The following is a 25605-nucleotide window of genomic DNA, read 5'->3' on the forward strand; positions in this document are numbered from 1 at the left end:
TTTGTCTAGAGCGATTATTGAGAAGAGATTTTTGTTTCTAACAGTAAGTTTGGAGATGACACAATGATTATGGGAGTTATGGTTGAAGGTTACCAAAAGACAGTGTGGTATATAGATCAGTTGCAGATATAGGTGAAAAATAGCAGATGGAGTTTAATCTGGGCAAGTGTGAGGTGCTGGGAGATCACTCTGGGAGATCAAATGTTAAGGAGAAGTATACTGTTAATGACAGGACCCTGAACAGAAAGACTATAGCTCCCTGAAAGTGGCCACGCAAGTAGATAGGGTGATAAAGAAGGCATATAACATGCTTACCTTTATTCATCAGGGAATTAAGTACAAGTGTCAAGATGTCATGTTGCAGTTTTATAAGACTTTGCTTAGGCGACACTTAAGGTATTGCATTCAATTCTGATCATCACATTACAGGAAGGATGTGGAAGCTTTGGAGAGTGTGCAAAAGAAGTCTGCTGCCTGAATTATGGGCATGACGAGAGGTGAGAAAAAGCTGAATTATTTTCTTTGGAGAGGCAGAGGCTGAGTGGAGACTTGATGGAAGTCTATAAAATAGAAGATGCAAAGATAGGGTTGACAGTCAGAATCTTTTTCCTTAGAGCTGAAACATTTAATACTGGGAACATGTATTTCAGGTGAGAGGGGGAAAAGATCAAAGATGTGAAGGCTAAGTTTTTTTTTTACACAGAGAATGGTAGGTATCTGGAATATGCTGTTAGGGTCGATGATAGAGGCAAATTCAATAGGGGGTGTTTTAAGGGACTTTTAGACACAAAAAGAACAAAAGTACAGCCCTTTGGCCCTCCAAGCTGTGCTGATCTTCATGCCCTAACTAAAGTAAAACACAAATCTTCTGCCCTTATTCAGTCTGTATTCCTCTATTCTCTCCATATTCATGCAATTGTCCAAATTCCTCCTAAATGTTGCCAAGATGCCTGGGTTCTAGCAGTGCATTGTGGCTCCTAACACTCTTTGAAACATTTTCCTCGCACACCTCCCTTAAAGTTTCCACCTTTAACCTTGAACTTATGCCCTCTTGTAATTGAAACTTCAATCCTGGGAAAAAAGCCTCTGACTATCCACCCTAACTATGCCTCTTATAAGTTTGTAGACCTCTGTCAGGTCTCCTCTCAGCTGCTGTATTTCTAGTGAAAACAATCCAGTTTTTTTAGCCTTTCCTCATAGCCAATACCATCGAGACTAGGCAACATCCTGGTGAACGTTCTCTGCATCTCTCCAAAGTTTCCATTTCCTTCTGTAGTGTGGTGAGCAAAACTGCATACAATATACCAAACGTAACCTAACAAGGGTTTAATATAGTTGCAACATGGTTTGCCAACTCTTGTACTCCATGCCCTGTCTGATGAAGACAAGCATATCATATGCCTTCTCAATCACCTTGGCCAAAAGTGTTGCCACTTTTAGGGAACTGTGACCTGTAAGCCCAGATCTGCCTGTATGTCAATGTTCATAAGGGTTCTGCCATTTATAGTATAATTCACACCATATTGCAATGGACTAAGGGAGGCAGTAGCCATTAGTTTAATTTGGCATCATGTTCAGCACAACATCTTGGGCTAAAGGGCTTGTTCTATGCCACCCTTAGTCAAATATGGTATTGATGTCAAGGGCAGCCACTCTCACCTCCCTCTGGATATTAGTTCTTTTCTCCTCATTTGGACCAAGACTACAACAAAGTCAGGGCCTAATGGAACCCAAACTGAGTATCAATGAGAAGCAGTGCAGCAGGTTGATTTAGCATATGCTGTGGAATGGGCACCATGGAGAGGAGACAGCACGAGTGTGGTTGGCTCTGATAAAGTTGATTCCTGCAGAGAACAAAATCAAATCTAATCCACATTGTGACACAAAGACTTGCAGAGCAATCTTCTTTATTTTCTATCAGATTATGATAACGAAAGAATTCTGCTCCTGTTACGGAGTTAGAGGGAAAGCTGATGCTACATATTTCTTCCCATTTCCATATGTGGACTTGGTCCAGGTGTATGTCTGAATTTTCATGGTGTTCCTGCCAAGCTTCACTGTACACCTGCAGAAAACAAAATAGTTACTAAGGCCAGCAGTCCTGGTATCATCACCTCGGCAATGCATGGTCTACTGGCTTATTCTGACAGGCTCAGCATATTCATTTTGATAGATTTGGGGCATTTATATCCCCTCCAAACAACCCATATCACAGTATAAGCAATCAGTGGTCATGAATGGAGATTAGTGAGCCTTACCTCTAGACCAGTGAGCCTTACTTCTGTTATAGGAAAGGTTTTGGAAAGGATTATCAGAGATAAGATTTATAATCATCTAGCAAGCACCAATTTGATTTCAAATAGTCAATGTGGTTTCATCAAGGGTAGGTTGTGTCTCACAAACCTCATTGAATTTTTTGAGAAGGTGACCAAGCATGTAGATGAAGGTAGGGCAGTTGAGGTGGTATACTTGGACTTCAGTAAAGCCTTTGATAACGTTCCACATGGTAGGCTGATGGAGAAAATGCAGAGGCATGGAATTGAGGGTGATTTAGCAGTTTGGATTAGAAACTGGCTTTCTGGAAGAAGGTAGCAAGTGGTGGTTGATGGAAAATATTCAGTCTGGAGTCCAGTTACTGTGCCACAAGGATCTGTTTTGGGACCACTGCTGTTTGTCATTTTTATAAATGACTTAGATGCAAGCATAGGTGGATGGATTAGTAAATTTGCAGACGACACTAAAGTTTGTGGAATAGTGGACAGTTTGGAAGAATGTTACAGGTTGCAGGGGGACCACCCAGGTGGATAGTGCTGGTAAGAAGGCATACGGTGTGTTAGGTTTCATTGGTAGAGGGATTGAGTTCCAGAACCGCAATATCATGCTGCAACTATACAAAACGCTGGTGCAGCCACACTTGGAATATTGTGTACAGTTCTGGTCGCCCCATTACAAAAAGGATGTGGAAGCATTGGAAAAAGTCAGAGGAGATTTACCAGGATGTTGCCTGTTCTGGAGGGAAGGTCTTATGAGGAAAGGCTGAGAGACTTGGGTCTGTTCTCATTGGAGAGAAGAAGGCTAAGGGGGAATTTGATAGAGACATACAAGATGATCAGAGGATTAGATAGGGTAAACAGTGAAAGTCTTTTTCCTAGGATGATGACATCAGCTTGAGAGGGCACAACTACAAATTGAGGGGTGATAGATTTAAGACAGATGTCAGAGGCAAGTTCTTTACGCAGAGAGTGGTATGGGCCTGGAATGCCCTACCTGCTAAGGTAGTCAACTCAGCCACATTGGGGAGATTTAAACAATCCTTAGATAAGCACATGGATGATTTTGGGATAGTGTAGGGGGACGAGCTGAGAATAGTTCACAGGTCGGCGCAACATCGAGGGCCGAAGAGCCTGTTCTGCGTTGTATTGTTCTATTAATGAACTGAGTAATGCAGTCAACTAATTTATCACCCACTTACCATATACTGCAGTCCGTCAAAAAAACTGGCATTCCACAGCACGAACCAAACCATCCACCATTTCTATCTTTCCTGACTTATGGCAATTCCTGTCCAGTAATAATTCTAGTTTGAAATGATCATTTGTATAAATCCCTCCATGGCCTTACCATGCTCTTTTTATAATCTTTTCCAGTTCTCACCACCCTAAATTTGAAATCGAATTAGTTTAGCCTTTAGTTCACCTCCCATTTCCTTCATTATCCCATGGTGACCAAGCCTTCAACAAATTACACCATAAACTCTGAAAGGCGGGGGGGGGGCAGGCAAAAAAGATTCCTGGAGCTGATTTCTAAGCTGATATCTCTTTAATCAATCTTTTGATACTTCCCAATATGTCATTCTTTGACTTAATATTCGGTCTTTGTTTCAATACAGCACTGTGACATGCACTCAGACAAGTTTCCACATTAGAAGTGCATGAGATGTTGTATTTTAATGTGTCCTAGCTGGCACGGTGGCTCAGTGGTCAGGAGTGCTTCCTTACAGCACCAGTGACCTGGGATTGATTCCACCCTCGGGCAACTGTGTGGAGGTTTCACATTCTCCCCGTGGCTGTGTGGGTTTCCTCCAGATGCTACGGTTTCCTCCCACAATCCAAAGATGTGCAGGTTGGGAGAATTGGCCATGCTAAATTGTCCACAGTGTTCAGGGATGTGTAGGTTAGGTGCATTAGTCAGGTGTATATGTAGGGGAAGAGTTGAAGGTAGATTACTTTCAAACAGTCAGTGTGGACTTGCTGAGCCGAAAGGCCTGTTTCCACACTGTAGGGTTTCTATTCTATTCTAGCCATTGATGTTTACATTTTCTGGAATGCCTTTGAGGAGGAAGTTAGTTATTTGTATTGCAAGGGATAAGAAAACTGGGTGGCAGTAAGGGCATGTTGCAAGTCTGTTCCTTTTTCTCAAAGTGACTGTACCCTTGATTTTTATCAGAGGGGTCATAGTGCTGAGTTGGTGCAGAGATGAATGGTTTATTGGGGCCCATTTTGTTTACCCCTAAACAGATGATATCTCAGGCCAAAGTCTCTCATGTTTTAGAAATGACTTGTATAATGAAAGGGGAATGGGCAGTCCTGGCAGCTGAGGTTTATTGGTTCAGTTCAGCAGTGTGTGTGTAAAGAAAAGCTGGGTACTCTCTCTCCTTCTGCCCTTGTGATTTTGAACTGTGAGTTGCCTGTGCCGTGTTTTACTGTTTATGCTCAGGGAAGTGCATGTTTTTGGAACAGCGTCATTAAAATTCGGGTTTGGATAGGATAACTTATCGGGTATTCTATTTTCTGTTCTTTGTGTTTCGTTCTGTAATTTTGTAAATGAATTTTGTTTGTTTAAAACTTGGCAGTCGACCCAGCTAATTCACACCAGGAATATCCACTACACACCTAGCTAAACAAATAGCAAGGTTATGGTCTGGGCTACCTGCTGAAAGAGGTTTTGAGGGGTCTAGCCTAGTCCATAACAGACCAGGGGCTCTTTGCAGGATTTAAACAGTGAGTGGTAGGTATGACTGTCTTTTAGTTTGCGTGTTGGTTTGATTGGTTTAAACAGTGCTTGGATAGCATGGCTATTTCAGTCACCAAGGAGTTTCTGGAGGTGGAAGAGGTGACCTTGATGGTTTTACGATAGGCAAGTAAGACCAAGCTGCGGGAATTAATAGACAAGCTGAGGTTGAAGATACCTCCTAGAGATGATTGCAGCATTGGCTCAGCATTTAAATTTGCTGGAAACTCCATCAGGATCTGTAGAAATAGCTAAACCTCAATTGCAAATGAAGAAGCTTTAGTTAGAAGCAGAAATGAAACGATTTGAGTTATGATTAAAATCAGTAGAAAATAAATGAAGGGCTTTACCAAAAGAGAAAGAAAAAGAGAGAGAGTTAGAACTTCAGAAATTGACACTTAAAAAGGGAAGTGAGCATAAAAAAATGGAGAGAAAGGCTGAAGATCAGCTTAGTGAGGAGGAGCAAGCCCCTGGTTGTCAAAAGCCTGGTGTGAGTTTAAGTATGATCAAGCATTGCCTAGATGTAATGAGAAGGATGTGAAATCCTTTTCATCTAATTTGGAAAAAGTAGCTAAACAAATGCAGTAGCCAGTGACCATGTGGGTTTTGTTGATCCAGACCAAACTTGTCGGTAGAGCTAATGAGATATTCACATCACGATTAGAGGAGGTAGCTAGGGAGTATGAGGAGGTGAAAAAAGCTATCATAAGTGGATCTGAGCTTGTATCAGATGCCTATAGACAACGTTTCAGGAATCTAAGGAGGAACTCTGGTCAAATCCAGATTGAGTTTGAAAGAATCAAACAAACTAATTTTGATGAGTGGACAAGAGCTTTAAAAATAGAGCAAACTTAGAGAGACAATTATTTTTGAGGAGTTCAAAAATTCACTGCCTAACATAATGGAAACTCATGTGGAAGAGTTAAAATGGTGAGGTCAGCAGTTGAAGTGGCTGATGATTATGAGTTGGTTAATAAATCATGGTTAAACACCCCGAATTAATTTTAATCCATGAGGGACAGAAGTTGGGGAAAAGAGAAAACCTCACGTGGCAAGTGAAAAGTAGGTCTCAGTGAAGAGAGACCTTACCACAGGGTATTAAAGAAACCCTTGGAGGGGACAAAGAAGTTAAAAAGTTCTGGTGTTTTCATTGCAGTAAAGTAGGCCACATGAAATCATAGTGCTGGTGGGCAAGGAAAAGCACAGGAAAGCCAGGCGTGCGAAAGCAGGATAAGCCTGGAAGTTTTGTTGGAATAGTAACAGAAAGCACAGTGGAAGCTAGAAAGCTGCATCAGAGTGTACAGAGTTTGATTGAGGAGGAAGTGCCAGATCTGCTTAAAAAATATACTTGCAATGTAAAGTTTGTTCACATAGGCCAGAAGTAGCAGGTAAAGAAGTTACAATATGAAGGAACACAGGATCCTCTTAGTTTGTACTGCTTAAGGACTATTGCCAGAAAAGGTACTGATAACAGGAGTTCATGGTGAGACAAAAGCGCTCAATTATGTAAAGTGAAGTTAGAGTGTCCAGAAAAGAGTGAAGAATTTATGGTAGCAGTACTGGACAATCTCTTGGCTCCAGGAATATAATTTGTCCTTGTGAATGATATAGCTGATTCACCGGTGGGCATGCTGCCTACTCTGGTTGAAAGGCCAGTGGAGATGCAGGCAACTGAAGCAATTCAGGATGTTTATCCAGGAATCTTCCCTGATTGATCACAGAGTCATGAGCTGAAGCAGGAGAGTTCAAAGGTCGCAGATAAGGAAGCTGAAGTGGCATTAGCACGGACTGTCTTTGGTCATATAAGTGGGACAGAACAGGAGCAAATAGGTAAACCTGCAAGTATCTGCTGAGCTCATTGAGTTACAGCAGAAAGATAAAAATTTAAAGCAGTTGTATCAAAAGGCATACACAGGAAAAGAGTCTGAATGTATCCCTATGTGTTATTACCTGAAAAATTATGTCTTAATGAGGAAATGGAGACCACCACATATTCAAGCAGATGAGAAATGGGCAGAAATTCACATAATTGTATTGTCAGTGGGTATAGAAAGGAGGCGTTCGAGTGGCACATGAGCTACCACTTGGAGGTCATTTAGGAGTGAGGAAAACACAGGCTAAAATACAAAGGCATTTTTACTGGCCTGGACTGCACAAGGATGTAGTTGAATATTGCCAAATGTGTCATACATGTCAGGTAATTGGAAAACCACAAGTAGTAATAAGACCTATTCCAGCATTTGAGGAATCTTTTACAAGAGTTTTAATTGATTGCATAGGTCTCCTACATCAAACAAAAAGTGAGAATCAGTATTTGTTAACAATAATGGATATATTGACGAGATTTCCAGAGGCCATTTCATTAGGCAATATCACAGCTAAAAGGATTACCGAGGAATCACTCAAATTTTTTACTAGATACAGACTACTCACAGAGATACAGTCAGTTCAAAGCTCACATGTCACATCCAAACTATTCAAGGAAGGTATGGACAGTTTAGGCATAAAATAATTCAAATATACCATGCACCATCTAGAATCGCAGGAAGCGCTAGAGAGATGGCATCAAACACTAAAGACCATTTTTAGGGCTTATGGTCAGAATTATCCAGATAATTGGGATAAAGGAATTCTGTTTGTGCTTTTTGTGATCAGAGATACACCAAATGAATTGACCAAATTCAGTCCATTTGTATTAGTTTTTGGGCATGAAGTGAGAGGACCATTAAAATTGATAAGGAGAAATTAGTAAGTCAGAAATCAGAGATTTGGATTATGTGTCAAATTTTAGGGAACAATTAAATAGAGTTGGGGAGTTGTCTCGGCAGCATTTAAAAGTATCGAAGAATGCAATGAAACAGGAAGCAGAAAAGAAATCACAAATTTACAGTTTTGCTATCGGGGATAGTGTATTAGTATTACTTCCAGTATTAGGTGAACCTTTAAAAGCAAGATTTAGTGGACCTTATCAAATCGAAAGGAAATCAAGTGAGTGAGCTACTTGATACGGACTCCAGACAGGAAGCAATCTCACAGTGTGTCATGTGAATATGCTCAAAAGGTATTTTGCCAGGAAAGGAAAGCAAGCGGAGAAGGTGTTAATGGTCACAACACAGAAGGAAGATCAAGTTCAGAGGATTCTGAATTGGACATTCCACAAATTAAATTGGACAATGAGGAAGTTGTCAAAAATTGGGATAAATTATTGGGTTAACTTCCTGAGAAAAACTGAACTGACCTGAAAGAGTTATTACTATCACATGGAGAGATATGCAGAAATAAACTGGGAAGTACTAACCTAATTGTGCATTATGTAGATATAGGAGATGCTGCTCCAATTAAGCAACTTCCTTATAGGCATAACCCTCTAAAGTTGGCACAGGTTCAGAAGGAGGTAGAATGTATTCTCCAACGTAGCATAATCGAAGTGAGTTACAATGACTGGAGCTCACCCATAGTCCCAAAGCCAGATGGTACTCAATGGTTATGAATGGACTATCGCAAAGTCAATGCAGTTACAAAGACTGACACATATCCAATTCCATGGTTGGAAGACTGTGTTGAAAACTTACATTTCTAAGTTGGATTTGTTCAGATGCTACTGGCAGGTATCCCTGTCAGAGAAAGCAAAGGCAATGTCTGCTTTCATAACACCAAATAGACTGTATCAGTTTAAAGTCATGCCATTTGGTATGAAAAATGCTCCGGACACATTTCAGAGGCTAACTAATAAGGTCATTGCCAGATTACCCAACTGTGTTGTCTATAATGATGACCTGGTAATTTTTAGTCATTCATGAAGGGAACATTTACAGCATTTATCAGACTTGTTCGATCGACTTCAGAAGGCAGGCTTGGTGGTAGACCTAGATAAAAGTGAATTTACTTTGTGAGATGATTTACTTTGTAAGGAGCAACAGGAATAAAGAGTACTTGGCTAATGGTAAGATTCTTGGTAGTGTTGATGAGCGGAGGGATCTCAGTGTCCATGTACATAGACCTCTGAAAGTTGCCGCCCATGGTTATAGGCATACGGTGTGTTAGCTTTTATTGGGATAGGGACTGAGTTTCAGAGCCATGAGGTCATGCTGCAGCTGTACAAAACTCCGGTATGGCTGCAGTTGGAGTATTGCATACAGTTCTGCTCACCGCATTATAGGAAGGATGTGGAAGCTTTGGAAAGGGTTCAGAGAAGATTTACTAGGATTTTACCTGGTATGGAGGCAAGGTCTTATGAGGAAAGGCTGAGGGATTAGAGGCTGTTTTCGTTGGAGAGAAGAAAGTTGAGAGGCCACTTAATTGAGATACATAAAATAATCAGAGGGTTAGATCGTGTGGACAATGAAAGCCTTTTTCCTCGGATGGTGATGGCTAGCACGAGGGGACATAGCTTTACATTGAGGGATGATAGATATAGGTCAGATGTCACAGGTAGTTTCTTTACTCAGACGAGTAGTAGGGCATGGAATGCCCTGCCTACAACAGTAGTAGACTCGCCAACTTTAAGGGCATTTAAATGGTCATTGGATACACATGTGGATGAAAATGGAATAGTGTAGGTTAGATGAGCTTCAAATTGGTTCCACGGTCGGCGCAATATCGAGGGCCAACTGGCCTGTACTGCGCTGTAATGTTTTATAAATGTTCTATAAATGGTCGAGCATGGTTGAAAGGCCAAATGATCTAACCCTGCTCTTGGTTTTTATGTAATACTTACGGAGAATTTGGCCTTGCAATAAAGCAAAGAGTATAAATGGCAAAGTCAAATTCGGGACTGGAGCCAATGAATTCTGAACCCACTTGTTTGAAGTATCCATTCCAGTTAAACTGCATTGCCAGCACATCTGGATAGCTAGTCCACTATTAAAAATAGAACAAGATATCAGAATTATTGGAAATTAACAACCGCAAAATTGGATCAACACAGCTTCTTCTAATGTTCTTTTTGAACCTTACACAGGAATCAAATCAAGAGTTCCAGCCGGTGTTTGACATAAGGGAAGAAAACATTGTTCTGGACTGTCCAATTGCAACTTATCCTGATAGTTGAAACAAAACTTCTTATCTCAAAACCAGGCAGCTTTTGGTTCTTCTATTTGGATCTTCCTGTGTATTCTTTTCTTCTTCTTAGGAATTCAGCTTCACAGGTTACTGATCAATAAAGGTACTTCTAAGAGAGCTATTTTTCAGGCAGTCATTTTACATGCTGGGGCTTGGCAGTTCACCTCCCAACTGTTCATTTTTCTCTGGGTCTTACACCTGAGAGCATCAGATTGTGTCATTGGCTTTTAAGATTATCAATATACTCAATTCAAACTTGATTGGAATTTGGTACTTTTCAGGATATAGTTTAAACTAATTGGCTGAATCCGCTATGCCAAGTACATTTAGCATCTTGTCACCCTCACTGGTTCCTCTGAGTATTGATCAACATGGAAGAGTAATGATTCATCACCCGAGAGAGGACAGTACATGGCAATCAGCAGGAGGATACCTTGCCCATGTTTAACCTGAAGCCATGAGACCTCATGGGGTCCAGAGTTAATGTTATGGTCTTCCAGGGCAACACCCTCCCAACTGTGTAACACTGTATGCTACTACCTCTGCTGGATCTATCCTGCTGGGAGAATGTATCCTTGAATAGTGATGTAGGGCCTGGGACATTGTCCAGAAGGTATGATTCTGTGAATATGACTGTCAGGTTGTTGCTTGACCAGTCTGTGAGACATCTTTCTAAAGTTTGTCACTAGCCCCCAGATATTAGTAAAGAGGAGTCTGCAGGGTTGACAGGGCAGTTTTTGTCATTGACTTTTCTAGTTCCTAGGTCAGTGCTAGGTGGTCTGTCCAGTTTCATTTCTTTGTTGAGACTTCATAGCAATTGATACGATTGAGTGGCTTGCTAAGCCATTTTGAAGGGAAGTTGAGAGTCCACCACATCGTTGTGGCTCTGGATTCACATGTAAACCAAATTAGATCAGGATGGCGGATTCCTTCCCTGAAGGGCATTAGTGATCCAAACCATTTTTTTTTCAAAAATTGACAGAAGTCCCATTATCATTGTAGCTTCTTGTCTGTAGATATTTTGTATAGAATACAAATTCCACCATCTGCTGTGGCAGGATTCAATCCTGGGTTCCCCAGAACATTATTTGAGTCTCTGGATTAGTTACCTAGTGATAGGGGAGTGGAGTAGCTACAGCCAGGGACCCTCTAACATATGTCACCACTGACTTCTTTCCTTAGCGACATCCAAACTGATTCAGATTCAACTTTGTGATCCTCTGATCCTTTATTAATAGAATCACTTCATCTCCTTGCTCTTATTTCCTATCCTTCTGAAATGTCAAATAACTTTGAATACCCAGGTTCTAGATGTGGTCACTTCGTAAGAAGTGTCTTTAGCAGCTTTCATATCATAGTCTATTCTATCACTTCTATTTGTGTTGTCAATTCATCAATCTTCTTATGATTGCTGTGCGCATTTAGATAAAGATGTTTTAATTCTGCTTTTGACCATATACTCCATTTTGATCATATTCCCTGTTCTCTTCATGTTACACTCTGGTTATCTTTAATCATAATAACTTTATCTTTTCTTTTAAATTTTCCAAATCTGCCCTCATGTGAACTCTCATCCCCTTTGTTAGGTTTAAAGCCCTGTCAACAGTCCAAATGATATGATTTACCAAACATTGGTCCCAACATGGTTTGGATAAAGGTTGTCCCAACACTACAGTTCTCACCTTCCCTAAACCTGCTATCAGTGCCATGAATCAAAACCCAATTATTTCTCCCATATTTATCTCTGAGTCTCACACTGCTCATGACTCAAGTAGAAATCCAAAGATTATTACTTTCATAGTTTTACTTTTCAATTTAGTCTTTTACTGCTCATACTCCCTCAACAGAACTTTTTTCTTAGTTGTTGTTGGTAACCACATGGAGCACGATAACTGAATCCTTTCCTTCCCATTTCAAGTTCCTTTCTAGCTCCAAGGTATCCTTAACTTGGAGCTTGGCAGACAACAGAATCAGTACTCAAAGCTCTCGGCTAAAGTATCTACCTACTTCTCTTTTCATCTGAATATTCAATTGTCTGGTATAACTACATTCCTTTTCATTCCCTTCACTTGAATGGATCCTTGCACCATGGTATTTTTTAGAATCCTGACAGTGTGGAAACAGGCCCTTCAGTCCAACAAGTCCACACTGACCCTCCAAAGAGTAACCCACCCAGACTCATTTCCCTACATTTACCCCTGCCTAATAACCTACACGATGGGCAATTTACCATGGCCAATTCACCTAACCTGTACATCTTTGGATTATGGGAGGAAACTGGAGCACCAGGAGGACATCCATGCAGACACTGGGAGAATGTGCAAACTCCACACAGACAGTCGCCCGAGGCTGGAATCAAACCCAGATCCCTGGCGCTGTGAGGCAGCATTGCTAACCACTGAGCCACCATGCCACCCATATTGTAGTCAGTTTGCTCACCCATCTAGCAGCCAGCATTCTTGACACAAAAGCTGAAAGAGCTTCAAACTTGTTGAACAATTCCAAGCACTAGCACTCTGCAATTGTTATCTTCTGGATCCATATATCTGCCTCTCTTACAGTCTCACTCTCCACTATCTCATCTTGCAGCAAATCTCTTGCACCAAATTTAAGGGGTCTCAATGCCTTCTGGAACAAAGAATCCAATTAATCTTTCCCCCTCCCTTATGCATCAATCTCTGAATCTCAGAGCCCAGGTCATCATGTCTAAGACAAAGTTCCTTGAGCTATTTCCTGATGAAGGACTTTTGCCTGAAATGTTGATTCTCCTGCTCTTCACATACTGCCTGACCTGCTGTGCTTTTCCAGCACCACACTCTCCACTCCTTGAGTTACAGACCTTTACTATAGATTTAGCTGTTGTGGATCACGCCGGTGTTCAGCAGCTTCCACATGACATAGCTGCAACACATCACCTGCCCTGCCATCTTTATTCTGTTTAAATAAGTAGATTTCAAGTTAAGAAATATCAATGAATATCTATACTTATATTATGGGAGTTCAACTAAATATACTTTAAATTTAATATTTATACCTCTCTAGTATAGTTTAAACTACTATTTCAGTTTATATTGAGGAGGTGCTGGTTTTAGACTGGGGTGGACAAGGTTAAAAATCACACAACACCAGATTATAGTCCAACAGGTTTATTTGGAAATGCTAACTTTCACAGCACTGCTCCTTCCTCAGGTAGCTCCTACCTGATGAAGGACCATCAGTCCAAAAGCTTGTGCTTCCAAATGAACCTATTGGACTATAATCTGGTGTTATGTAATATTTAATTATTTCAGTTTAGAGTGACTAAATATACTTAAAACTCATTAGTTACCAGTTAATGCCTTCAAGTTTCAGCTCTCAGGTCTCATTGTGTTTGGGTCTCACTCTTGGCCCAGAACAGTACCTTCTCCCTTACTTAATTTCCCAAATTATCTCACTTAGCAAATTCTCAGAATTAAGTATTCAGTCTTGCTCTTCTTAGACAACTTGCATTGTCATGTGGAGACCATCGATGAGATCATCAACCTTTCACATTACCCAGGGGAGGATCCTTAGAGAGCAAGATCTGAAATGCAGTAGGCAAGGACAGGAGCACAGAAGCTGTGATTACCACATTCCAACTCTGTTTCCAATCAATGAGACAAAGCCATCAGTTCTTGAGAGGTTGGTAAGACACTGGGGTGATGCATCTAAACTATCTTTTCACTATTTTCCTCGTGTATTGTATTGTCAGTGTGAGGTATGATTGGACCACACAAATAATCTAGTTTACACTCAGATCTAAGTCCAAGGTGCAGTACACTTGACTACACGTCCAAAGCAAAAGTCAATTTATAGAGTTTCCATCCTTCCTGAGGTGGTGAAAGGATTGGTGCTGCAATCCAGAGACAGGCTCCATCCAGCAGGTCAGGCTTCAGACTTGAGAACCCCACAGCAAAGGACTGAATCAACCAACTAGCCTTCTGAGATTTGAAGGGAAGGAAAAGTGTACAGAGATGAAAAGAAATGTAATGATGTTAGATTGTGGTCAAATGCTCTTTCGAGCTCAATCACTCACTGGTCCGTCATAGTTGTAACTGTAATAATTCAGTTCGCCATTCTGCTCGGCAAGGTAGAAGCGGATCCAACTGTGGAACCCAGACACCTTCCCTCTCTTCACTTCACCTGTTTCCAAAACAATTTTGTGCAAATTAATCCTGGGATGACCTAGAATAGCAAACTATAAACCCAATAAACCAAACTATAGCTGGTCAGCCCTGAGTGATGGACAATGTGAAAGGACACAGAGTTCAGCTGGTAAGTGTAAGGTATAACTTATAGAAGTTGATGTAATAGTTCAGGCTGTAATGATGCAATCATAAGATAACATCTTACTTCTGATCTTATGAAGTCAGGGTTTTACAGCATGGAAAGAGGTCTTTCATTTTGTCCAGTACCTATCTACTCTGGTTTCATTTTCTAGCACTTGGTCCTTATGAAAGAAGGAAAGTCAGGATGAATTAGCTGGAGATTGGTCTAAGACACTACCCTGAAGAGCTCTTTAGCAAAGTCCTAAGGACTCAGTGATTGGTTTCCCACAACCACAACCCATCAACCTTTGCATCTCCAACCAGTGGAGGGTTGACTTTCCTCTGAGATAGGAGAAAGTGAGGGCTGCAGATGCTGGAGATCAGAGCTGAAAATGCGATTTCCAAAGCCCCTCCCCCAAGTCCCTCCTCCCTACCTTTTATCTTAGCCTGCTGGACACACTTTCCTCATTCCTGAAGAAGGACTCATGCCCGAAACATCGATTCTCCTGTTCCTTGGATGCTGCCTGACCTGCTGCGCTTTTCCAGCAACACATTTTCAGCTTTCCTCTGAGATAGAAAGGTTCTTTACCATGCATCATTAGTAGCCAGAAATTATAGAATCCCCACTGCATGAAAGCAGGGTCATTCGGCCCATCAAGTCACACTGACCCTCCAAAGAGCATCCCACCCAAATCCATACCCTACCCTATCCCCGGAACCGTGCAATTCCCATTCACAGGAATCTAATCCATCTAGCCTGCATATCCCTGGACATTACGGGCAATTTAGCACAGCCAATGCACCTAACCTGCAAATCTTTGGACCATATGAAGAAACTGAAGCAAATCCATGAAGACATGGGGAGAACGTGCAAGCTCCATACAGACAGTCACCCAAGGGTGGAATTGAACCTGGATCCTGGTGCTGTGAGGCAACAGTGCTAACCACTAATCCACTGTGCCACCCTATAGAGTACTGTATCCACTTCTGGTTTAAGAAATTTGTGAAGATTCTTGAGAGGGTGCAGAGGAAATTGACCAATATAGTTTCTAGAATGGGATGTTTTTGTTAGATGGTGAGGTTAGGAATGTCAAAGTTATTCTTTTAACAAAGGAGATTGAAGGGATATTTGGCAGAGATGTACAGAATAATGACAAATTTGGATAAATTAGGCAAGGGAAAACTATTTCCATTTGCTGATGATACAAGGACATGGGGAATACTCTGCTCTCTTGGAGTAGAAAAGATTAAAATGTGTCTTTATTGAGGTGTTCAAAATTATGAACAATTTTGACAGGGTAGAGAAGAATATTATATTTCCACCAGTTTATGTGTCATTAACTAGGAGGTCACAATTTCAGCAAAACAACTAGCGGTGAGATAAGGACAACTTCTTTACAAAAAAGAACATAGAAGACTGCAGCACGGGACTTTGGCCCATGACATTGTGCTGAACAAGATGCCAAATTTAAATTTCAGGGCAACTACTCTGTACCTGGAAGCATCCAAAAATGCCTCCAGGTGAGTTAGGTTCAGAGATGCCTGTAGCTTCCAACTACATAGATGTCTAGGAAAAGTAAGAATAAAATTTGCTAATTCCTAGCTAACTCTAAAACTAAGGGCCCAACTCACCTGCTACCCTTCCCACCTCCAACCCAACGTGACACCTGACCCTCCCAAGCACCCCAGACATTCTGCTTACTGACCAGGCCCAGAGAAAAAAAAGGTTGATGCTCGTTAGAAATATCAACTGGTCTTCATTAACTTTCATTAAAGTTAACAGCTTGTTTGCAAATGAAATAACTGGAATTGCTGAGCGCGATAAATTTTTAAAATAGCCAAAGTTATAGAAGAATAATTGAGAATGGGGATATTGTGGAGCCACCTCCTTCAGTAAGTTGTTTAATTGTCCACCACTATTCACCTATGTGATAGGACTGCAGAACTTAGATCTGATCCATTTTTCTGTGGGTTCATTTAGCTCTGTCTATCACTTACTGCTATGTTGTTTCATATGCAAGTAGTCCTGTTTGGTAGCTTCACTAGGTTGACATCTCAGTTTTAGGTATGCCTGGTGCTACTCAGGCCTTGCGCTCCTGCACTCTCCACTGAAATATGGTTGATCCCCTGGACCATGAGGATGCAGTTTGTGTCCAAGTATAATTCTGCTGTTGATGGCCCACAGCGCTTCAGGGATGCCCAGTCACATTGCTAAATCGTTCAACGTTTGGCCTATTTAGTATAGTGATAATGCCCCACAACACAATGTAGAGGATTTTCAATGTGAAGGCAGAACTTTGTCACCAAAAGGAGTGTCTGTGGTCACTCTTACGGATACAACAACAGATAAATGTATGTGCAGCTGTAGATTGCTAAGGATGGAGTCAAGTATGTTTTTCCCTCGTGCTAGTTCCCTCATCATCTGCTGCAAATCGTTTCTAGCAGCTACATCCTTTAGGAGCTGACCAGCTCGATCAGTAGTGCTGCTGGTGAGATACTCTTGCTGTTGGACATTGAAATCTGCCACCCAGAGTACATTTAACAAGTTTAGCAAGTTAATTTAATCCCTTCTGCCTGCTCATGGTCCATATCCCTCCATTCCTTGCATATTCATGTGCGTATCTAAATGTCCCTTAACTCCCCTCTCATATCTGCCTCCCCAGGCAGCACGTTCTATACACCTACCTCCCTGTGTAAAATAATTGCCTCTCACATCTCCTTTGAACTTTACTCCTCTTTCCTTAAAATGTTCTCTAGTCATTTGGTCACGGTACTCTATTGTCACACAGCATGGAAATAGACCTTTTGATCCAAGCAGTCCATGTCGACCATAATCCCAAACTAAACTGGTTCCACCTGCCTGCTCTTGGCCCATATCCCTTCAAACCTTTCCCATTCATGTATCTATCCAAATGTAATTGTAATTGTATTGTAATTGTATCCACATCCACCATTTCCTCAGGAAGTTCACTCCACATGTTCACCATCTTCTGTGTAAAACAAAGCTTCTCATGTATTTTTAAAAACTTTCTCCACTCAATTTAAAAATGTGTCCCCAAGTTTTGAAATCCCCCATCCTAGAGAAAAGGCAACTACCTTAATTCTGTGTATACCTCTCATTAGTTTTTAAAGTTCTACCAGGTCACCTCTCAACCTCCTACACTTTGGTGAAAAAAGTCCCATCCTATTCAGCCTGTCAAACTTTATGTCAAACTTTCCATACCCAGCAACATTCTGATAAATCTCTTCTGAACCCTCTCTAGTTTAATAATATCCTTCCTTTAAACAGGTGACAGAACTGGACACAGTATTCCCAAGGAGGCCTCACCAATGCGCTGAACAAACTCAACAAGACTTTCCAATTCTTATCCTCTAAGGACTAAGCAATGAATGCAAGCATGCCAAATGCCTTTTTAACCACTTTGTCTATATGTGACACAAGCTTCAAAGGATTATGTACCTGCACCCCTAGGTGCTCTGTTCTACAGCAATACCCAAGGCCCTACCATTAAATGTATAAGCCTACCCTTGTTTATTGTATCAAAATGCATACTTCACATTTATCCGGATTAAACTCCATCAGCATTTTTCAGCTCATTTATCCATGTCAACCCTGGGAAGAATATTCTGACTGTCACCTCTTTCAATGCCTCTCATACTTTTAGAAACTTCTTTCAGGACTCCCCACTGCTCTAGAGAAAACAACCCTGGTTTGTCTAGCCTCTTCTTAAAGCTCATAACCTCTAATCAAGGCAGCATCCTGATAAAATTCTTTTGCATCTTCTCCAAACCCTCCACATTCTTTCTGTAGTGTGGTGACCAGAATTAAATGTAATACTCTATGTATGGCTTAACCAATTTTTATAAAGCTGCAACATTACTTCCTGACTGTTATACACAATGTCCTGATCAATAAAGGCAAGCGTGTCATATGCCTTCTTTACCATCTTATCTACTTGTGTGGCCACTTTCAGGGAGCTATGGACGAGGACCCCAAGATCCCTCTGTACATCAATGCTGTTAAGAGTCCTGCCATTAACTGTAGACTTTCCCCTAACATTTCATCTCCCAAAGTGCAACACTTGACACTTGCCTGGACTAATCTCCTATATGTAACTGATTTACACTATCGACAAGTCCACCAATCTTAGTAACCACCCCTCTACATTTTCCTTCAAGTCACTTTTATAAATCACAAACTGCAGAGGTCCCAGTGTAGAATCCTGTGGAACACCACTAGTCATGGAAAACACCCTTCTACCACTACCCTCTGTCTTCTATGGGCAAGCCAATTTAGAATCCAAATTGCCAAGTCACTGTAGACAGGCAGGAGGCTGGAAGAACACAGCAAGCCATCAGGAGGTGGAGAAGTTGACGTTTCGGGTGCAACCCTTCTTCAGGACTGGGGGTGGGTATAGGGGGAGCTACAGATAAAGGGGTGGGAGGGGCAGGGTGGTGACGTGGGGATAAGTGAAGGGTACAAACTGGTTGGTCAATAGGAGTAATGAATCCATTTGGTGGCAGGGACGAGTGAAATGGGGGGAGATGCTGGGAAGGGAGTTACTTGAAATTGGAAAACTGCCCAGGAGAAAGATGAGGCATTGTTCCTCTAATTTGTGGTGTGGTTCGATGTAGTAATGGAAGAGACCAAGGATGGTCATGTCGGAAAGGGAGTGGTTGGGGGAATTAAAATGGGCGGTGACTGGGAGGTTTATGTTCAGTCTCCTTGATATAGAGAAGACCACTTTGGGATCACCTGATGCAGTAAACAAGGTTGGAGGATAGGTGGATGAACCTCTGTCTCACCTGAAAAGACTGTTTAGGGCCCTGGGTGGAGGTGAGCACATTGATGTGCCAGCAGGTTTTGCATCCATGGATCCCATGCATCTTAGTCTTCTGGATGAGCATACCATGAGGGATTCTGTTGAAAGTCTTTCTAAAATCCATGTAAATAGCATCCACTGCTCTAACCTCATCGCTCACTCTCATTACCTCCTCAAAAAGTCAATCAAGGTAGTAAGTCATGACCTATCCCGTGCAAAGTCATGCAAACTGTGCCTAACAGGACCATGCTTTTCCAAATTTGCATAAATTCTATCCCTAAGAATCCTCTCCAATAGCTTCCCAAACACTGGCGCGAGACTCACCCATCTATAATTTCCTGGATTATCCATAGTTCCCTTTTCGAACAGAGGAACAACATGAGCTACTTACTCCACCTTTACTCCAGAGTTGCTTGCATTTGCAATCGCTGCCTGGCAGAGTAGTGAAGGCAGATTCCATAGGAAGTTTCATAATAGAGCTGGATATATATTTGAAAGTTACTGGATATATTTAGAAACTTACATTTAGAAGGATATATTTAAAATAATGAGATTAGTTGGGTAGCCCTTCAGGGAGCTGGTACAGAGACAATGGCCTTCTTCTGTACTGTATGAGTCTTGAAGCAGGCTTTGGGCAAGTGTGCAAGAGGGATGAGAGGAAAAACCTTCAATGCAATGAATTTTAACAACCTGGAACTTGCTGTCCATAAGGGGGAAGGACACAGAATCAATTATTTCAGAAGGAAATTAGATGGTCACCTTGGGGAATTAAAATTGCACAGCCAAACAGACTGAGCAAGCTCTTGTGGCAGTGTTCCTATTTCTGAACCAGGTGACCTGGGTTCAAGTCCCATCTGTAATAACAGCTCTGAACATGCTGATATAGGAAAATGATAAGAAGACCGACATAGGAATAAGGATGACTGGACCACTACATCACCGTCACTGTTCCCATGAGAATTTTGCGTCGGTGAGAGTATGATGGTGAATGTGGGGAAAGAGAAACTACTGGTGAGTGAGTGAGAATGAATCTAGCAGTGAGTGTGCTGGCGAATTTTGTGTTGAATTTGTGAAGAAGAATCTAATGGTGAGAGTGTGTGTGATGGCAAAGATGTCAAACCCTATTTTGAGTTTTTGGGTTGTTACAACACTAAGGTAGCTAATCTCTATATTCAAGGTGTGGCAGTGATTTTCAGTGTCAGGCGCTGCAATAATGAATGTGAGAAGTTCACTCAGACTTTTCAAAACCATTGCATACCTGAAAAAATATGTTCAAAGCCGCTGGAATCAAGAAGGTTGTTGGCTCTAGAGTAGAGACCAAACCACATCTTCTTCAGGTCCTCCTCAAACTCTGCGATGGAATTATACATTTCTGTGAACAAGAAATAAGACATATGCTATAAAAAACTTTCTAAAGGTGTCCTATAAAGTGTCACACTCAAGATTAGTGGACAAGGTTAAGTCTCATGGAACTAGGAATAATAATATTAGCATGAACAACAATATTTTCCATATGACAGCTTGTGTCACAAGGGTCAGTACTGGGGCCCCATCTATTTGCAATTTTATTATTTTAACTAAGAGACACCGAGTAATATCTCCAAACTTGATGACAATGCCAAGTTATGTGGATGCAAGATGTGAGGATAGCACAAAAATGTTGCAAACAGATAAACAGGATAAGTGAGAGTGCAACAAGATAGTAGATTAGGCATAATGTGAAGAAGTGAAGTTATTCACTGTAGTCATAAGAATAAACAAACAGAATATTGTTTTTAAAAAGTGCAAAAATTTTAGTGTTTTGTAAAATAAATCTGTATGGCTGGGGACGTGGTTGTGGTTCGATGTTAAGGTTAACAATCTATTCTTTGGCTGCCGCTGATGCAGTATGAATGGCCATCTGATACTGAGCAATGGTGGTAAATATTAAAATATGTTATTTATATATATCCCACAATTTACATTACAAAGGATGGAAATTGTGCAGACACAGCCACAATTTTCCAATCCACGTCAGACCCAGATAAGGTATCAGAGGTGGAGAATTGAAAATGTTCCATTATTGCTCAAAAGAGGATTAAGGATAAGCCCAGCAACTATAGGCCAGTCAGTTTAACCTTATTTGTGGGAAAGCATTTAGAGTAATAACCTGCAGATTGAAACTCAGTTTGGGTTCTGCCATAGCTTGACTAGCACGACATCCACTAACATGCAGTCCCTCCACCACCAACGCTCAGTAGCAGTAGTGTGTATCATCTACAAGATGCACTGCAGAAATTCACTAAGGATCCTTAAACAGCACTTTCCAAGCCTGTGACCTTTACCATCTAGAAGAACAAGGTCAGATGTATGGGAACACCACCACCTGCACGTTCTCTTCCAAGCAACTCAACATTCAGACTTGGAAATATATTATCATTTCTTTAAATTGCTGGATCAAAGTCTTGAAGCTCCTTCCCTTGTGGTGTTGAGATTGAGATGAGATTATTTACAATGTGGAAACAGGCTCTTCGGCCCAACAAGTCCATACCAATCCTCCAAAGAGCAACACACCCAGACCCATACTCTAAATTTACCCCTTCACCTAACACTACGGGCAATTCAGCATGGCCAATTCACCTAACCTGCATATTTTTGGACTGTGGGAGGAAACCGGAGCACCCGGAGGAAACCCACATAGACACGGGGAAAATATGCAAACTCCACACAGACAGTTGCCTGAGGCAAGAATTGAATCTGGGTCTCTGGCGCTGTGAGGCAACAGTGCTAACTACTGTGCCACTGTGCATACACTAAATGACCTGCAATAGTTTAAGGAAGCAGCTTATCTTTGCTTTTTCTTGAAGGCAACGAGGGATAGGCAATATATGCTTGCTGAGCCAATGATACCCACATCCCATGTAAATACAAAAAAGGTAATTATAGTTTTTAAGCTTGTCTAATTTGCTTGCAGAATTGTGCTTCTATATCTTTCTCACTGCTTTGTGGCTTATATAGTAGTAGTTTACAAAGAAATGGCTAACAACTAAATTTATGCTTCACTTCTGTCTATAAAAAGGAAGACATGAATAACTTATCAGAAATGTTGAGGAACACAGGGTTCAGTGACAGGGAAGAACTAAAGCAAATCTATATTAGTAAAGAAGTGGTCTTTGAGAAATTGAGGGGATCGTAAGCTGATAAATCCCCATAGATTTATAATGAACACCCCAGAGTACTTCAGGAATTAGCATTAAAAATAGTGGATGCATTGGTGGTCATCTTCCAAGATTCTTTAGACTCTTGTGATGGTACTGTGTCTTTGTATGATTGGGATCAGATTGGCCTCGTTGACTACAAAGTTCTTGGTTGGGGTTGTTAACCTGGGAAAATCTGGAAAGCCTTGGCTGAGCAATATAACCTGGAGAGGGAGAGCTGGGCACCACGGAGCGTGCCGTGCTTTGTTTCCCCTGCCAACTCTATTTTGATTTAGCCCCTGCCCTGCCCTGCCCTGCCCTTCACTGTTTGATCACGCAGCATTGCCCTTTCATGAGAAGGGCACTGCTTGTCACTGGCCACTTGGGTGTTACCTTTCTTCCTGCTGGTGGAAATTGAATAAAGATTTATAAACTGGAGAGGGAAAAGTGGGCACCACAGAGCATGGAGTGCTTTGTTTCCCCTGCAAACTCTATTTTGATTTAACCCCTGCCATCCCCTTCACTTTTTCATTCATGCAAGCTTTGCCCTTAAGAAATGTGGCACTGCTTGTCACATTCCTGATGGTGGAATACAAATAAAGTTCTTTGGACTTGATGTTTCTTCACTGTGTCCAACACCTACTCACACATAACATGTGTGCTGGGGAGAAATAAGCACTGCTGCTGTTTGACAGTAGTGTGGGAAAAAGATAATAAAAAAATTAGAATCTCCTCAGTTAAGGACTGACTCTGAGCTGGCTGGCCAGACAGTGTACTGTGCAAAAGTAAATAAAGGGTGACTTGGTGACAGAAACTGGCCTCTGTGTAGTTATTTCAGTCTTAAGAGAGATTTATTCTTACAGAGAGATGTTGATACAGTAGTGTAGGAATCTCTACTTCAGAAGCAGTGAGCAAACAGCTTTGAGCTCTCTGAGTGTTTTAAAAATATTAGATGAAAGAAGTACAAATAGCTGGAGTCAGACTCACGCAGACCCAGGATTATAGTTTTGCTTTAGTTGAGGTTTGGAGTTGTCTGTTGGTGCTGCTGCAAAAAGTTTAAGCTCTTTCCCTACTGCTAGATTGTTTCTTTGAGTGTTCCTTTCTTCTGGACTAGGAGGGAGATAGCATGTGAGGAAAATCTGTTTTCTGAATTTGCCTTTGCCAAGGGTGTCTTGATGGGATTATGTTATTTTAGTAAGTATTTCAATAGAATTAAAATTTTGCTAATTCTTCTTTTTTGTGTTATATTTTAACTGTGCTATAACAATAAAAAGTATTTTTCTTAAAGCCTAGTGGTGGACCAATCAAGTCACATCTGAAACACAACATCTTGTCTTCCTGTAAAAGTCTAGGTTAACTCCTTGATATATTTTGAGGAGGCTTGGTTTGGTCCATAACACTCTAGAACAATTCCTACAGATTGGAGACGAGTGAATGTTACCTCATTATTTTAAAATGGAGGTAGAGTGTAAACAGGGAATTATAGATTGGTGAGTCTGTATCAGTATGGGTGGCACAGTGGCTCAGTGGTTAGCATTGCTGCCTCACAGCACCAGGGACCCGGGTTTGATTCCCGCTTCAGGCGACTGTCTGTGTGGAGTCTGCACATTCTCCCCGTGTCTGAGTGGGTTTCCTCTGGGTGCTCCCACAATCCAAAGATGTGCAGGACAGGTGAATTGGCCATGCTAAATTGCATTAGGTGCATTAGTCAGGGCTAAATATAGGGTAGTGGAATGGGTCTGGGAGGGTTACTCTTTGGAGGGTCTGAGTGGACTTGTTAGGCTGAAGGGCCTGTTTCCATAGTGTAGGCAATCTAATCTAACATAAACAAATGGAGTTACAGATGAGAAATCATGCTTGACAAATCTACTGGAACTCTTCAAGGATGTGACGTGTAGAGTTGATCAGAGTGAGCCATCAGAAGGCTTTTGACAAAGTTCCACGTAAGTGATTAATGTGTAAAATTAAAGTGCTTGGAATTGAGATGAGTAGAAAATGGTTAGCAGACAGGAAACAAAGAGTAGGAATAAACATATCTTTCTTCTGAATGGCAGGCAATAACTACTGGGCAGCACAGGAATCAGAACAAGGCCCTTGGCTATACTCAATACAGCTTGATGATTTAGATGAGGGAACTAAACCAAATATCTCAAGTTTGCAAATGACACAAAGCTTGTTAGAAGGGTGAGTTGTGAGGAGGACACAGAGATGTTACAGTGGGAATTGGACAGGTTGAGCGAGTGGACAAATACATGGCAGATGCAGTAAAACGTGGAGAAATGTGATGTTATCTACTTTGGTAACAAAAATAGGAAGTCAAATTACTATTTGAAGAGCTATAAATTGAGAGAGGAGGATTTTCAATGAATTCTGGATGTCCTTGCCTACCAATCTCTGAAGTGTGCAAATGCAGCAGGCAGTAAAGAAGGTAAATCCTGCTTGTTGGTCCTCAAAGCAAGAAGACTCAGAATCACACAGCATAGAATAAAAGGTTTTGGTCCAATGAGTCCATGCCTTGTTTCAAAACTAAATTGTCTAACCTGCCTGCAATTGGTCCATATTCCTCCACATCTGTGGTGGGCAAATTATTGGAGAAGATTCTGAGAGACATGCCTCTAATTGGTTTTATAAACTGCTCTAAGGTCACCTGTCAGCCTCCTAATCTCCAGCAAAAGAGATCCCAGCCTATCCAGCCTCTCCTCATAACTCAAACCTTCCATTCTTAGCAACATCCTGGCAAAACTTTTCTGAATCCTCTCCAGTTTAATAATAACAGGACGACCATAACTTCACACAGTATACCAGAAGAGGCCTAACCTCCCGTACAACCTCAACAATGACCTCCCAACTTCTGTACTCAAAGGTCTGAGCAATGAAAGCATGTGTGCTAAATGCCTTCTTAACCCCTCTGTCAACCTGTGATGCAAATCTCAAAGAATAATGAACCTCTCTCTATTCTACATTACCCAGGGCCCTAATATTATTTATATAGGGCCAGCGCTTGTTTCTTTAACAAAAAATGCAATACCTCATATTTATCCAAATTGAACTCCACCTGCCATTCCTCAGCCCATTGACCCAATTGATCAAGGTCTGTTTGTAATAGAGTCAGACAGTCCTCCAACTTGGAGTCAGTCGCTTCAGCCCAAACTGGTCTATGTCAACTAAAATGTCCATCCAAGCTAACCCTGCTCTTATACCATATCCTTCTAAATGTTTGTCCAAATGCCTTTTAAATGTTGTTAATGT

General features: G+C 41.3%; 1 protein-coding gene across 2 annotated transcripts in view; it reads right to left on the minus strand.

The window, feature by feature from the left end:
* Positions 1-1890: 1890 nt before the first annotated feature.
* Positions 1891-25605, minus strand: part of endou (endonuclease, polyU-specific) — a 66210-nt gene continuing 42495 nt past the window's right edge. For both annotated transcript variants that reach the window (XM_043676426.2, XM_087976544.1), the window contains 4 exons: positions 20439-20552; positions 14126-14232; positions 9728-9870; positions 1891-2065 (listed from right to left, as the gene is read on the minus strand). In XM_043676426.2, the coding sequence (XP_043532361.1) occupies positions 1951-2065; positions 9728-9870; positions 14126-14232; positions 20439-20552 (479 nt within the window). In that variant the 3' untranslated portion in view covers positions 1891-1950. The remainder of the gene's footprint in view (positions 2066-9727; positions 9871-14125; positions 14233-20438; positions 20553-25605) is intronic.

Source organism: Chiloscyllium plagiosum, unplaced genomic scaffold (assembly GCF_037043375.1).
Source record: "Chiloscyllium plagiosum isolate Xiang-an unplaced genomic scaffold, Cpla_swu_hap1 HiC_scaffold_29, whole genome shotgun sequence".
NCBI lineage: Eukaryota > Metazoa > Chordata > Chondrichthyes > Orectolobiformes > Hemiscylliidae > Chiloscyllium > Chiloscyllium plagiosum.